The sequence below is a fragment of the Chiloscyllium plagiosum genome, chromosome 34, assembly GCF_004010195.1.
Source record: "Chiloscyllium plagiosum isolate BGI_BamShark_2017 chromosome 34, ASM401019v2, whole genome shotgun sequence".
Classification (NCBI taxonomy): domain Eukaryota; kingdom Metazoa; phylum Chordata; class Chondrichthyes; order Orectolobiformes; family Hemiscylliidae; genus Chiloscyllium; species Chiloscyllium plagiosum.
Genome location: NC_057743.1, coordinates 12007085 through 12022311, shown reverse-complemented (window position 1 = coordinate 12022311; position 15227 = coordinate 12007085). Strand labels below are relative to the sequence as shown.

Genomic DNA, 15227 nt, shown 5'->3' with positions numbered 1-15227 from the left:
TCATTTTGAGCTCAGAAGCAAGACTAATTTATAGGTATCTGAATAATGGAGAGCAATTAGAGATTAGATTAGATTACTTCCAGGCCCAAACAGGCCCTTCGGCCCAACAAGTCCACACCGATCCGCCGAAGCGCAACCCACCCAGACCCATTCCCCTACATTTACCCCTTCACCTAACACTACGGGCAATTTAGCATGGCCAATTCACCTAACCTGCACATTTTTGGACTGTGGGAGGAAACCGGAGCACCCGGAGAAAACCCATGCAGACACGGGGAGAATGTGCAAAATCCACACAGTCACCTGAGACGGGAATTGAACCCAGGTCTCTGGCGCTGAGAGGCAGCAGTGCTAACCACTGTGCCACCCACGGTGATTATATCTATTAGTGTTGTGTATTAAACGCTAATGAGGAACTAGAAATTTGTTTCAAACAATACTTATGCTTAAGGAAAAACAATAGTACAAAGCAGAAGAACATATAAAACAAGAGCAGAGTGGATAATTTGATCCTTTGATCTGCATCACCATTAATTAACATCATGGCTGATTTATTTGCATTGCAAATTCAACATTCCCACCTACCCTGAACAACCCCAGGTTCCATAATCTACCCAACTGTCTAAAAAACTTAGAACTCTGAAAAATATAATGATTCTACCGCTTGATGCAGAGTTGTCAGGTTACAAAGCAATAATAACTTTTTTCCCCTTAAATTGTTATGAAAAGGCAATGCCTAATTTTAAAACAGTGCCCTTTAATTATGGACTTACCCACAAGATGAAATATTCTTCCACATTAATCTTATCAAGACTATCCAGGCTCCAGTAATAACAAGTCTGGCCTATCCAATCTTTTCTCAGAAGACAACCGTCTTATTCCAGATACAAATCTGGTAGACCTTCTATAAACCACTTCCAAAGCATTTAGGTCCTTCCTTACCAAGAGAGGCCAAAACTTCTCAGTACTCAAGATGTGGTCTCACCAATATGTGTAACTGAAGCAAAATATTGAGGTCCCAGCATAGATCCTTACAGGACCACACTCAGCACAGCTTGTCAAACAAACACCCATTTTTATACACCCTTTAGCTGGCTGACAAAAAAAAACAATCTTCCAGCTATGCTAATATGTCATACACTGCATCATAGGCATTTATTTTCCAGAATAATCCTCGTCATGGACAGACAATCTTAAAGGATCAGAATACATAAAGATATTAGGAAAGGTTAATTTTCTTTCTAGGTTTTGGAGAATGAGGTGTATGGGGACGACTCTCCAAGTCAAATCCATTTCAAAAAAGGTTTCAAAGTACTTAAAATAAAACAGCCATCAGTCCAGTAACCTGTCCCAAACACAAATTATAAATTTAGGTTCCTATCATTTGTCAGTTTTATTTGTTTGGATCAAACTGGCTAATAATTTTCTGACACCAAATTGTGTCAGGGTAACATACCAGCCTGGATAGAAGATTGTTTCTGCCAGACTGTATGCGCTTGCAAATCTCTACTTTTGGGATGCTGGAATTGCTAAAAGATGTATCCGGGCAGTGTGATTTGAAAATCTGTCCAAATTTAGCTTCATGTAAACAACACACTAGCGGAAAGCATGTTTTTACACATCCACAGGTTAATTCTTGAATAAGCAAATGTCAACAAGAGAAAGAAAGACCAAAACTCTCCCTCCTAAAATCTCTCTTTTTAGGTCAGGAAGTTTTGACAATAGGAGTCACAATAAAATAAAAATCAAAATTCCTTTGAATGCTCTGTTAACTCATTATATGTCTCTAAATGATTGAGCTTAATCATAGTTAATTTTACTTCATTGCACTATTCAGTAATACTATTATGGGATGAAAGTGCTCTTCAGTCAAAAGGAAATGAACTTCAAGAATTTTAATGTATCGAGCAGCAAAACAAATGTAAAAAATACCGTAAACAAAATTCAGGTAAGACTTAATTAAAAAGAAACAACTATAAATAGGGGAGAAAAATAATGAACTGCAGATGCTGGAAATCCGAAACAAAAAGTAGGTCTGACAAAAGGTCACTGGATTCATAACATTGATGGTTTCTCTCCACAGATGCTATTCAGCAATTTCTGTTTTTGTGATGAATTAGGGAGCATATTCATCGACACAGGCGATGGTGTGCTCCATACTCCCCACAGCACACTGAATTAACAAAACTATCTTGACACTGACATTTTCTGCATTTCAAATCTTTATCCACGTGAAAAATCTATAAATACTTGAAGACAAAACAAAAAGAAAAAAAATCAATGGTCAGTGCAATAATTAATTACTTAAGGCAACAGAAATTAAAGTTCAATTACTAACATTTCCTAAAAATGGGAAACTGATATCTTTGAATAAAACATATTTCTTCATGAAAAAAAATCCTTACATTGAAGAGAAAATACACTCAAGGGCAATAAACCATTCTTTTTATTTGACCCTAATAGTTTTTTCTCCAATCTCTTCGTGAAAATATATCATTTGGAGCACAAAACATCCAGTGATGGAAAGGATGCCTGCTTCTACAATTTCTCATGGAAAAACTCCACTGATGTTCAAACAACACGAGACAGTCCTGAAGTAGCAAGTTTCCAAATGGAGAGAATGAAGTTTAAAATAAATTATGTCCAAAGCAAAAAAAACAGAAGAATTCTAAAATGTCTTCCTCAAACTAACAAAATTCCAAGTTTCTCATATAAATTAATAGGCTTTTCAATTTTGTTGTTGTTATGATTGTAAAGGAGGCTTGAACAGGAGAAAGTTTTTATACTGCTGGCACTTTTTTCCTGCCTTTTAAGCCAGTAGCAAAATTCAGTACTGAAAACAAGTGCTAGAGATCACAGTGAGTTACATCGATGGAGAGCAAGCTAGCATTGCAAATCTAAATGACTCTTCAACAGAGCTTGTTCTCTCTCTGTGGATGCTGTTTGACCGCTGTGATCTCCAGCATTTGTTGTTTTCAGTACAGATTTCAGCATCTGCAGTGAGTTGATCCAACATAATGCAGTACATTGATTGTGAAAGCCATTATATCTCATTCACTAATTAACTCAGTGTTCTAAACTTTCCAAATGTGACATGATTGAGACTTGAAAATAATCATTACCGCTCAGTGAGAAATGCAAAAGTGGGAAAGATGACCTGAGAGAAGACAGGAAAGGGAGTGTGGAGAGGCAAAATTCCAAGGTGGCCATACCTGCGTCACAGCTCACAAACTCAAATTGCACTTTGGAGAAACTCTGACTTAGATAACAACAAAAGAATTGCTTGACCTCGCTAAATGGACCAACGTTAGCATGGCAAAAGGAGCAATTTTTGATTGCCCAACTGCACAGCTGACCAAGAGGTCATTAATTGAACTGAATAGCTAACTCTGGGGAGTGTAAAGGGTAAACAAGAATCCATTTATTCCCTTAAAATTTAATGCAAAGTCATTTGAAATCTTGTACAAAGTAAAATGATAAATACTAAATACTCCATCCTCTAAAACAGTTTACGTTTTGACATCTTGCCAAGCTGTTTACCTGCCTTTTAATCTCCTTTTTACCATTAATTTATGTATTTCAAACATAACTTCAAAATATCAATCCTTGCAAATAAACAGTGCATGTTATGACAGAATTAAACAAGTACCGAAATGCAATTACAATTAAGTTCAAACAAACTCAAAAGCAAAACAAAAAGATGTTCTCTCAAATTAGATGGACATCACATATCTAAAATTACTTCCTAGGACCAATTCTCAGTACATCTGTATGTGTGCTACAAATTCACTTTCTTGCACTACCAGAAACCAATTGTATAAATCATACAAATTTGTCCATTACAGATGTTGCCAAAATGAAATTATATCACAAGCCATTTACAAGCTACGTCAGTCCTCCATTATTAACCTGTTAATGCTTAAAGTTTTCAAGACGTAAAAAACAGATAAATTCAATTTTCTATTGTCCATGATTTTATATATGAGAATCAACTATGTAAAGGATTAGGTATAATGAATCAAAATCTAAGGTAGCATGAGTTTAAATCTACTTGTGATATAGTTTCTCACCATATGATGACACTGAAAATATGGATTACTTGTACAGTACGTATGCAAATTGTTTTCCTGATGTTGAAATCATTGTTTTAAAAAAAAAACACACCATGCACCATTTAATTTTCAGGTGCAAATTGCACCTTTGCCAAGGAGTGGAAGGTGGAGTAACTGCAAAAAATTAACAATTTTTTGTTTAAAAGGAATAGTGGCTTAATTGAAAAAAAAAGTACTGTTCCAACTTCTCTATTTTAAAATAAAAATAGCTTCACCATCGTCAATTTTGATTTCTGAAATTATAGAAAAAGGAGTCTGTGCCGTTTTAGTTTGGTAAGCTTCCAGATGGTGCTAACAAAATGGCAAAAACGTAGAACAATCCTAGAAAAAGATTTAGTTTTGCAGTCATCTGGGGAATTTTGGCATAATTCTGGCTTCGAAACTGTCGCTCAAGTGAAAAGGCCAAAGGTACAGTCAAAAGCGGCAATGCAAGGCTGATTGTATATCGAGTTGCTAATATACAAAATATTACATAGGGTACAAATATCAGCATGTTATACACAATGTAAGATAACGTTGGCCCAATAATGATGGCAAAGGTGACAATCCCAGCCTGTTTATCAGACTCCATGTCTCTGGTATTGTTACTGTGCAAGATGGCTTCTGTATTGAGTGCTAAAGGAATTGCATAAAGTAGTGGCGAAATGGCCAAGTAACCAACTTGCACAGAATAGGCAAACATCACAGCTAACGGTCCAAAGGTGATCAGAATGATAATATCACCAAGAGCAAAGTATTTAAATCCAATGCCTGTAGGTCCAAAAAGAGACAAGAGTTAGAATACATTTAGTATATCCACATGCATTAAATTGTAATACAATATATGGATTATTAATCTAATTCCATTCACTGAATTAGATGGGACTTGATAAGAAAAAAAACCTGAGTGAGTCAGGATACTGTTTTAAAAATAAATGCAAAAGCCTTGTCTGTTGGCTAAGCATCATAGGAAATTAAAATAAAATGCCTAAAAAGTATTTGCAAAAGAATTGATTTGCATTAACATAGCTGAAACTGGAACAACAGACCTGCAGAAAACCCATTATGCAAAGAGAAACTAAGGAATGCCCTTTTTTCAAGGTATGACAATAGAGGGATCAAAATTATTTTATTAATATGGATGACCTCCAACATGGGCCAATAGTCAACCAAGACTTATAAAGACTGTCTCTTTTTATTTTTCTTGTTTTTTTTTTCAAATTGTGGACTGTTTAATACCAATGATTTGCAAGTAGGTTAGAGTTTTAATTAATTGTGTTCAATGCTGGCAGTTTGTTAAGTATAGAAATCTGTTCTGTGCTGTCATCCTGGGTTTGAAAATCAGGTAAATTGGGGAATCTTTGTAAACATATTTTAAAATCTTCAACTTTTGCGATGACTCTCAGAATAGCAGGGCAGCACACTTGTCCAGTGAATTGTGACACTGACCAAAATCCCACCTGTGAAGAACTATAATTATTTCAGTTTGTTACAGAAGACAGTAACATCAACTCAGCCTGTAGGATGTAATCATAACACAGCAGCTCTCTTGAAACAGTTTTATCAAACTCAGATCCCATGGCTGTTACAAGTTGGAATATAGAGACATAGAATTTTAAAATAAAGTGCACTTGAAATGCTATAGCAATTCTGCTGGAAATGACAGATTACAGTTTGAAAGAGAGTGTGTCTCAACCAGCTTGGCCACAACGCCACTGGAACTTCAAGACCAACAGCAGAAAGTATAATTGGTTTTTCTTATGGACTTTAACATTTTTCCCAATTCTAATTTTCCTTATGCTGCAAGTTGCTCTCTCTGCTTGGCATGCTATTGTGTGCATATGCTGTGGGATTTGAGATTGTTTTGATCTAATAGCATACGATCTTTTATGAAATGAAGTTTTAAAATATTAAAGCAAACTTATTAGTTGCTCGCTGAAGAGATCCAGCTGGATTGCTTCTTCATATCTTTACATGGCCAACTTTTATTGATTTGGGAAATCACATCATTTTAGAAATTCAAACTCCACTATATTCTGGAGGAAACAGGAAAACATTTATCCCTCCAGACTTGCTGGTAACACTTCGGCACACAATCATTAGATAGCATTTAACCAAAATAAAATCTCAAACTGCCTGCCTGTTATTCGATTACATGCAAACCAAATGTCTTAATTGACACTAAGTACCCCTGCAAAATAAAGATTGGGTCAGATAATGTCTTTACCAGAAGTCCTAAAACATTGTAAACACATTGAGTGTATTCAATTTTAGCAGCTTAGATTATACAGATCTACTATATAAATTGCTCAACAGCTTTTATTTATTCATTCATGGAATGGAGCCATTGCTGGCAATGTCAACATTTATTGCCCATCCTTAATTGTGCTAATAGTTTGCATCCTTTAACTGTTGGAATCCATAAGGTATAAGTATCACTTGGTGTAAGATCCATTAACACCAAAGGAACAGCGATATAGTTGCAAGTCATGATGGTATGTGATTTGGAAGGAAACTTTCCCCTGTTGCTTTCTCTTAGGTCAAAAAGTCACATGTTTGAGTGTTGCTGCTAATAGAGTTTTGCTAAGTAACTGCAATGCATCTTTTAAATGGTAAGCATTGCAGTTACTAGACTGGTATGGGGGATAAACATACTGGACTGATTGCTGACCAGTTGGGTTATTTTGTATTGGATGGTGAGGGTTGTTGCGGCTTCACTCAAAAATACAAAGGAGTATTTCCTAATTCGTAGCTTGTTGATGATAGACATCAGGAGAAAAAATACTTACCACAGAATTCCAAACCCTTGACCTGCTGACTAGTTAATGGTTATCGCCAAGATGCTAATGGTATGGCAATTAATAGTAGTGTACCATTGAATGCGAAGAGAAACCTCTTATTTCTTGTCCAAAACGATCATTGCTTTGTGACATGAAAACAATGCTTCTGATTGGTCAGCCCAAGCCTGAATATAGTCCAGATCTCACTGTTTGCAAACACATCTTTAGTATCTGAAGAATTGCAAATGGTGCTGAATGTTGTGCAATCAGCAGCAAACTTCTGACCTTGTGCTGGAGAAAGGTCACTGCTGCAGCAAGTGAAATGATTGGACTTAGGATATTGTCCTGAGAAACTCTTACATCTTACTGTTGTGGGGTTGAGGTAATAGACCTTTAACCATGCAGCCACCTTTCTTTATTATAGTCTTGACTCCATCCAGTGGAGAATTCTCCCCTCCTCCCCCCGTTCCTACTGATTTTGCTGGAAACAGTTGCTTGGTCCAACTCATCCAGATATCCCAACCCAATCTAGTCCCATCTGCCAGCACCGGCCCATATCCCTCCAAACCCTTCCTATTCGTATACCCATCCAAATGCCTTTTAAATGTTGCAATTGTACCAACCTCCACCAATTCCTCTGGCAGTTCATTCCATACACTCTCAACCCTCTGTGAGAAAACGTTGCCCCTTAGGTCTCTTTTATATCTTTCTCCTCACACCCTAAACCTATGCCCTCTCGTTCTGAATTCCCCCACCCCAGGGAAAAGACTTTTGTTTATTTATCCTATCCATGCCCCTCATAATTTTATAAACTTCTATAACATCACTTCTCAGCCTCCGACGCTCCAGGGAAAACAGCCCCAATCTGTTCAGCCTCTCCCTATAGCTCAAATCCTCCAACCCTGGCAACCCTTGTAAATCTTTTCTGAACCCTTTCAAGTTTCACAATATCTTTCCGATAGGAAGACCAGAATTGCACGCAATATTCCAACAATGGCCTAACCAATGTCCTGTACAGCCGCAACATGACCTCCCAACTCCTGTACTCAATACTCTGACCAATAAAGGAAAGCATACCAAATGCCTTCTTCACTATCCTATTTATCTGCGACTCCACTTTCAAGGAGCTATGAACCTACAGTCCAAGGTCTCTTTGTTCAGCAACACTCTACGACTTTACCATTCAGTGTATAAGTCCTGCTAAGATTTGCTTTCCCAAAATGCATCACCTCGCATTTATCTGAATTAAACTCCATCTGCCACTTCTCAGCCCATCGGCGCGAGAGTGTGCGCGAGAAAAGAGATTGTGAAGAAGCACAAATGGCCTTTAGTAAAGTGATATTCGCTTCTTCTCAGATGTGGGAGTTTAAAGAGAGTTTAAGGGTTACTGCAGATTCTATCTACAATAAATGCTGTTGGTTGCAAATCCTATCAGATCGAATGGATCAGTTGGAGAGACAGTAAGAAGCAATGAGGAATTTGCAAAAGCAATAGTATGTGATGGATGACAGTTGTAGGAAGGGGGGAAAAGTCTCAGATACAGTCACATAGATGGGTTAACTCCAGGAAAGGTAAGAGAAGTAGGCAGCTAGTGCAAGAGTCTTCTGTGGCTACCCCCACTTCAAACAAGTGTGCTGTTTTGGAAAACTTAGGGGGTGATCGATTCACAGGGGAACGTAGCACAAACAGCCAAGTTTCTGGTCTTGAGACTGGCTCGAATGCAACAAGGGGTACGTCGGGTTCCAAGAGATCAATTGTGTTAGGGGGCTCTCTAGTCCAAGGTATCAACAGACGTTTCTGTGGCCAGTAGCGAAAAATCAGAATGGTGTGTTGTTTCCCTGGTGCCAGGATCAAGGATGTCTCAGAGAAGGTGCGGAATGGTCTCAAGGGGGAGAGGGGCCAGAAAGTGATTGTCCACATTGGAACCAATGACATAGGAAGGGAAAAGGTTAGATTCTGAAGGGAGATTACAGAGAGTTAGACAAGAATTTAAAAAGGTCCTCAAGAGTAGTAATATTTGAATTACTCCCAGTGCTACGTGCTAGTGAGGGTAGCAATAGGAGAATACAACAGATGAATACAGGATGGAGGATCTGGTGTATGGAAGAAGGAATCACATTTTTGGATCATTGGAATCTCTTTTGGGGTAGAAGTGACCTGTACAAGGACGAATTGTACCTAAATTGGAAGGGGGCTAATATACTGGTAGGGAGATTTGCTAGAGCTGCTCGGGAGGATTTAAACTAGTAACATGGTGGTGGTATCCAGAGATCTGGTGAGGGAAGAGATCAATCTGACACTGGTACAGTTGAGAACAGAAGCAAGTCAAACAGTCAGGGCAGGCCGGGACAAGGCAGGACTAATAAATTAAACTGCATTTGTTTCAATGCAAGGGGCCTAACAGGGAAGGCAGATGAACTCCGGGCATGGTTAGCAACATGGGGCTTACCAGAAACATGGCTCAGGGATGGGCAGGACTTGTAGCTTAATGTTCCAGGATAGAAATGCTACAGGAAGGATAGAAAGGGAGGCAAGAGAGATGGGGGAGTGGCGTTTTTGATAAGGGATAGCATTACAGCTGTACTGAGGGAGCATATTCTTGGAAATACATCCAGGGAAGTCATTTGGGTGGAACTGAGAAATAAGAAAGATGATCACCTTATTGGGATTGTATTATAGACCCCCTAATAGTCATGGGGAAATTGAGAAACAAACTTATCAGGAGATCTCAGCTTTCCGTAAGAATAATAGTAGAATGGTTACGGTCAGGGATTTTAACTTTCCAAACATAGACAGGACTGCCATAGTGTTAAGGGTTTAGTTTGTTAAGTGTGTACAAGAACATTTTCTGATTCAGTATGTGGAAAAGTGTGAGAACATAGGAGGTACAGAACTCAAACAGACATATGCTGGTACAGAGTGAATTTCAGGAACAATGGAAATGGAGAAAGACAAAAACAACTGAGGTAAAATATAGCCTTGGTAGGAAGAACAAAACAGAAAACAATGGAATGGAAAATCAAGCAGTTTCGTCTCTTTGTAGTTGAATGTTTAACGTCAAAATTCAGGGTGAATTTTCAGTACAACTTTAGCATTATTACAACACAAACTATTTGTGCACTAACACTTGTGTAAATATACTCAGTTACAGCACAACATTCTGACTATTTCATGTAAAGGCTGCACATTTATGGGCTTTGGAATGGTGGTAAAACACTGCAAATCTGTTGCAAATGCACATTGCAAGTGGTGGGACAGAATACACCTTCACGACCTTCAACTGAAAGTTAGTTTCAAAATTAAGCATTTAAATATTCGAATCTGGGATAAGGATGGACTGATTTAGTATGTGGGAAGAGCTAAAATACATTCTTGATATTTGCTGTTTATACTTGCCAATTTAAAAAAAAGGAATCTTAAGAATACCCTTAGCGGGCATTCATTCAGCCTGCCTGGCATATCTCAAATTAAGCTTTCCAAATAGTCCCACTTCTCACAGCTGTATAAATTTTCTCCTTGTCAGTATCTGTCAAATTGTCTTTTGAATAACATATCCTGAGGTCACCTCTGATTCTTTTACAATGATCTTAAAACCTGTGTCCTATGGTTACTCATTCTTTTACCAGAAGATCGGTTTCTCCATTATTTTTTCTCAAAACCATTTATGATTCAAATAATTTTATTAAATATCTTCTCAACCCCTCTATTCCAAGAGTCCAGCTTCTCTACTACCTCCATAATACCCAAATCCCTCCAACTAGCTAATAACTTCTGTAACAATGATTAGGCCTTGGCAAAGTGTGGTGGTCAAAACGGAACACAAACACTCCATAATTAGCCATAGACCAGAATGGGGCCTGGGCATTCTCTGCTCTTTTGAAATGCCATTTCTCCCTCTATCCAGTTTTGATGCTGCCCACCATTATAGCCATTCTCTGGTCACATCTGTTCTTTTCTCACACTTCACCTCTTATCACCAGGATAATACTTCCTCTGAGGTCTAACTATTATGTTACAAAGGTTTACTGCTATTCTTTGCTTTACCTCACCCCCCCCGCCGCCACATTATTAACGTCAAGAATCCGTGTGCTCTTTTAATAGCCTTCTCAGCTTCACAAGCCAACTTCAAAGATTTATCCCTCTTTTCCTGCATACTATTTAGGTGACATTACATCTCCTCATTCTTCCTACCAAGATCATAGGTCCATTAATCAAATTTTAATCTGCCAGAGATTTGCGCACATTTTAACAATATTCATTCTCCAGAAGACTGTTGCTATCTTTATTGTTTATGAGATTACAAAGTCTTATTTGGTTGGAAAAACTGATAGGGCAATGAGTTTTGATATTATTAATGTTCAAAACAAGGGGGAGTTCTAATACCTTCTACATTCTGCCATTTAGAGTCATTATTCTGGTCTATATTCAAAGATAAAAGGAAACCTGATATTTTCACTACTTTCCAGTTCTTGAAAACTTGTTGGTCTAGTGGCCTACAACATTGTCGTAAGCCACTCTTCAATTCTATGAGCAGACTATCCTAAACCCATCTACATCATGCCTTTCTAGAGTGTGAAAGTTTGTTTCATCAATACTGCCACCTCTTTTTTTTTTTCTTACCCTGCTTTCCAGAGTACTACTCAGCCAGAAATTTGAAGTTTTCAAGCCTCTCCTCCTTTGAACCAGGTATGTTACTCCCAGTGTATGATGGGACATGAGACAACTTCTCTTAGAATTTAATATAGATAAAATATTTTATTACGTGGAATTCAGCTTTTAGTCACAATCATTAATTACAGAAAAAATATGGCAATTCTCAGTTAAACTAAGTGATAGAAATTTGTTATCTTTAAAAGGTAGAAATATTTGAGTCATTCTGCATCTCATTTCCTTCTGCAGCAGTAGGTAACAAAAAAAAAAGCCATACTAGGGAAGTTGCAAATGGAAACAAAAAGGAGGATGCAACACATTATTACTGTTTCTTTGGAAATAAAAATAATTCAGCTCTGATGAAAATCATTTCTTTCTCATTGATGCTGATTTGCCCACAGTTTCAGATTTCCATTATTCATGTTTTAAAAAAATCAAGTTAATAAATTTGGTTTTGAGTTTGCTTCTTAGAACTCTCGGCATGAACAGAAATCAGTCATAACACACTCAAATGTATTTTTCTTTAACAGCAAGCAGCATAAGTGAGTTAATACAAATCGATGGATAGGGCAAACAGCCAAAGTCTTTTTTCCTAGGGTGGAGGGGATCCAAAATTAGAGGGATAGGTTTAAAGTGAGAGGGGAAATATTTTTAAGTACCTGAGAGGTAACTTTTTCACACAAAGGGTAGTGCATGAATGGAACGAGCTGCCTGAGGAAGTAGTAGAGTGAGGTACAATTACAACATTTAAAAGGCATCTGGGTGTGTATATGAATATGAAGGGTTTAGAGGGTGTGGTGTAAAATTCCAAGCAGTGGAATGTGGTGAAACGGTTAAAAATTATGTCCCAATACATGTGTGAATCTAACCGGAATGGAGGTGTTGCTTAGTCCCGTGTGAATCTTATTACACACCTCCCCGTGTGAATCTTCTTATCTGTATGTAACCAGAATGGAATGTGTTTTTTAGCCTTGCTCTGCTGTTCACATGAATGTTTATATCTGGAAAAGAGTATATCAGCTGGAAAAGTCTCCAGTTTGGTGAGTCTGCTCCGGGGTTACGTTTAACCGCCGAGCGTGGGTTGTTTGCAACCGCTCTACGAGAACTGACGGCTCCCAGTTCCGGTAACATGTAGAGTGAGTATAAGCCAGACCCGTTGTGGCGACGCTGCGGGGAATAAAATGCCCATATTCTAGCAGACTCGCCTCTTGGTCGTTTGTTCTGTGTCAGACTACTCTCCTACGAACCTGACCTTGAGAATTTTTTTAAAACAGAGGGATATGAGTTAAGAGCTGGCAAATTGGACTAGGTCAGTTCGGGATATCTGGTCAATGCAGACAAGTTGGATGAAAGCATCTGTTTTTGTGCAGTATGACTATTACAAAACAGACTCCAGATTTGACTGGTGCTGGAACAGCACAGCAGGTCAGGTAGCATCTGAGGAGCAGGAAAATCGACGTTTAGGGCAAAAGCCATTCATCAAGAATGAAGGCAGGGAGCCTCCGGGGTGGAGAGTTAAATGTGAGGGTGGTGGGGCTGGGGAGAAGGCAGCCAAGAGTACAACAGGTGGATGGGGGTGGGGATGAAGGTGATAGGTCAGAGAGGAGGGTGGAGCGGAAGGAAGATGGCAGGTAGGACAGGTCATGAGGATGGTGCTGAGCTGGAACGTTAGAACTGGGGGGGGGGCGGGAAGAAAAGACAACTTGGGAATCCACATTGATGCCATGGGGTTGAAATGTTCTGAGGCAGAATATAAGGCGTTCTTCCTCCAGGCGTCGGGTTGTGAGAGAGTGGCGGTGGAGGAGGCGCAAGATCTGCATGTTCTCAGCAGAGTGGGAGGGAGTTGAAATGTTGGGCCATGGGGCGGTGGGGTTGATTGGTGCGGGTGTCCCAGAGATGTTCCCTAAAGCTCTCAGCGAGAAGGCGTCCAGTCTCCCCAATGTAAAGGAGACCGCATTGGGAGCAATGGATACAATAAATGACATTGGTGGATGTGCAGGTGAACTTTGATGGATGTGGAAGGCTCCTTTGGGGCCTTGGATGGAGGTGAGAGGGAAGGTGTGGGTGCAGGTTTTGCAATTTCTGAGGTGGGAGGGAAAGGTGCCAGGAGGGGAGGGTGGGCTGTTGGGAGGCGTGGATCGGACCAGGTTGTCAGGGAGGGAACGGTCTTTGCAGGAAGGGGTGGGGAGGGAAATATATTCCTGGTGGTGGGGTCCATTTGGAGGTGGCGGAAATGTCAGTGGATGATGCCGTTTATGCAGAGGTTGGTAGAATGGAAGGCGAGGACCAACGCGGTTCTGTCCTTGTTGCGGTTGGAGGGGTGAGGTTTGAGGGCGGAGGTGCAGGACGTGGATGAGATGCTTTGAAGTGCATCTTCAACCACGTGGCAAGGGAAATTACGATTTTAAAGAAGGAGGCCTTCTGATGTGTGCTATGGTGGAATTGGTCCTCCTGGGAGCAGATACGGCGGAGGTGGAGGAATTGGGAATACAGGATAGCATTTTTGCAGGATGTATGGTGGGAAGAGGTGTAATCCAGGTAGCTGTGGGAGTTGGTGGGTTTGTAAATAAACGTCAGTATTGAGTCAGTTGTCACTGATGGAGATGGAGAGGTCCACGAAGGAGAGGGAGGTGTCAGAGATAATCCAAGTGAACTTAAGGTCGGGGTAGAATGTGTTGGTGAAGTTGATGAACTGCTCAACCTCCTCGTGGGTGCACAAGGTGGCGCCAATGCAGTTATCAATGTAGTGGAGGGAAATAATGCCAAAACAACTACAATATTAAAATAAAGAACTGCGGATACTGGAAATCTGAAACAAAAACAGAAATAGCCAGAGAAACTCAACAAGTGTGGTAGCATTTGGGGTGAGAAAACAGAGTTAACTCTTCGATTCTAGTGACTCTCCTTCACAACTATGAATCACTCCAGCTAAAGGTCTCAAAACTGAAATAAGGGGCATCCTGCTTATTTCCTCCTTACTTACCTCCAGTGTAAAGAAAGGAGCTGGAAAGGCCCCCGAAGAAGATCAGAGCTAAGTGTTCAAGTTTGAGTTTGCACAAAAAATAGAGTGAACAGGCGCAGAGGCAGCCCAGAGTGTACAGGCAGGCTCCGAACCGCACCACATCCTGTGGCTCTAGGATCCGGTCCACTAAGGTCCGGTCGTCGCTCTTCTTATGATCGATGCCCCGGCTGAAGTCGTAATAAGTGTTCACCAGGTTACCGGCCGCGTGTACGGCCAGCACGGCCAAGGCAGCCAGGAGGGAAATGGTCAGGTCGAGCTGGCCCAGGGTCTTGTAAGCCAGGGCCGTACCCAGGGCAACTGGAGTAAGCGACGCGCTGAAGCTCCAGGGCCGCAGGGCAAGCACGTACGCGGCGCACTTCTGCTTCAGGCTCCTGCCGAAACCCTGTCCCGTTTCCTTGTCCGCAGCGGGGATCTGCATCCTCGATTCGGCGTCCGATTCCACCTGCTTAACTTCCCCATTCTCTTTCATTCTCGGCCCGTCGCCCCCTTTATCCAATAACCACCAGGATGACAACCGCCATCTGCCTGAGCACCCACATCGCACGAAAGTCACGACCTCGAGCCACAGCGCTACACATGCGCAGACGCTCAACGGTCCAGGGCGTGGGACGACACCTAAGCTCCGTGCGCCCGAAGCGGTATTCCCTCGCGCACGCCCGCACGCGCATTGATGACTGCGACTTG

At 40.4% G+C, this 15227-nt stretch overlaps 1 protein-coding gene across 2 annotated transcripts; it reads right to left on the bottom strand.

The window, feature by feature from the left end:
* Positions 1–298: 298 nt before the first annotated feature.
* ubiad1 (UbiA prenyltransferase domain containing 1) lies at positions 299–15189 on the bottom strand. Of its 2 annotated transcripts, none has more exons than XM_043675591.1 (2): positions 14505–15189; positions 299–4862 (listed from the first exon to the last, which is right to left on the bottom strand). In XM_043675591.1, the coding sequence occupies exons 1-2, from the start codon at positions 15010–15012 to the stop codon at positions 4378–4380; spliced, it is 993 nt and encodes a 330-aa protein (XP_043531526.1). In that variant the 5' UTR covers positions 15013–15189; the 3' UTR covers positions 299–4377. The 2 variants fall into 2 exon arrangements, with proteins under 2 accessions (XP_043531526.1, XP_043531527.1); XM_043675592.1 differs by having other exon boundaries at positions 299–2249.
* Between the last annotated feature and the right edge of the window lie 38 nt (positions 15190–15227).

Excerpts from the sequence above, each read along its gene's own strand:
- ubiad1 (XM_043675591.1), bottom strand. The coding sequence starts at position 15,012 with ATGAAAGAGAATGGGGAAGTTAAGCAGGTGGAATCGGACGCCGAATCG. Across the intron at positions 4,863-14,504 it reads CTCCTTTCTTTACACTGGAG|GCATTGGATTTAAATACTTT; the intron begins GTAAGTAAGGAG and ends TTGGACCTACAG.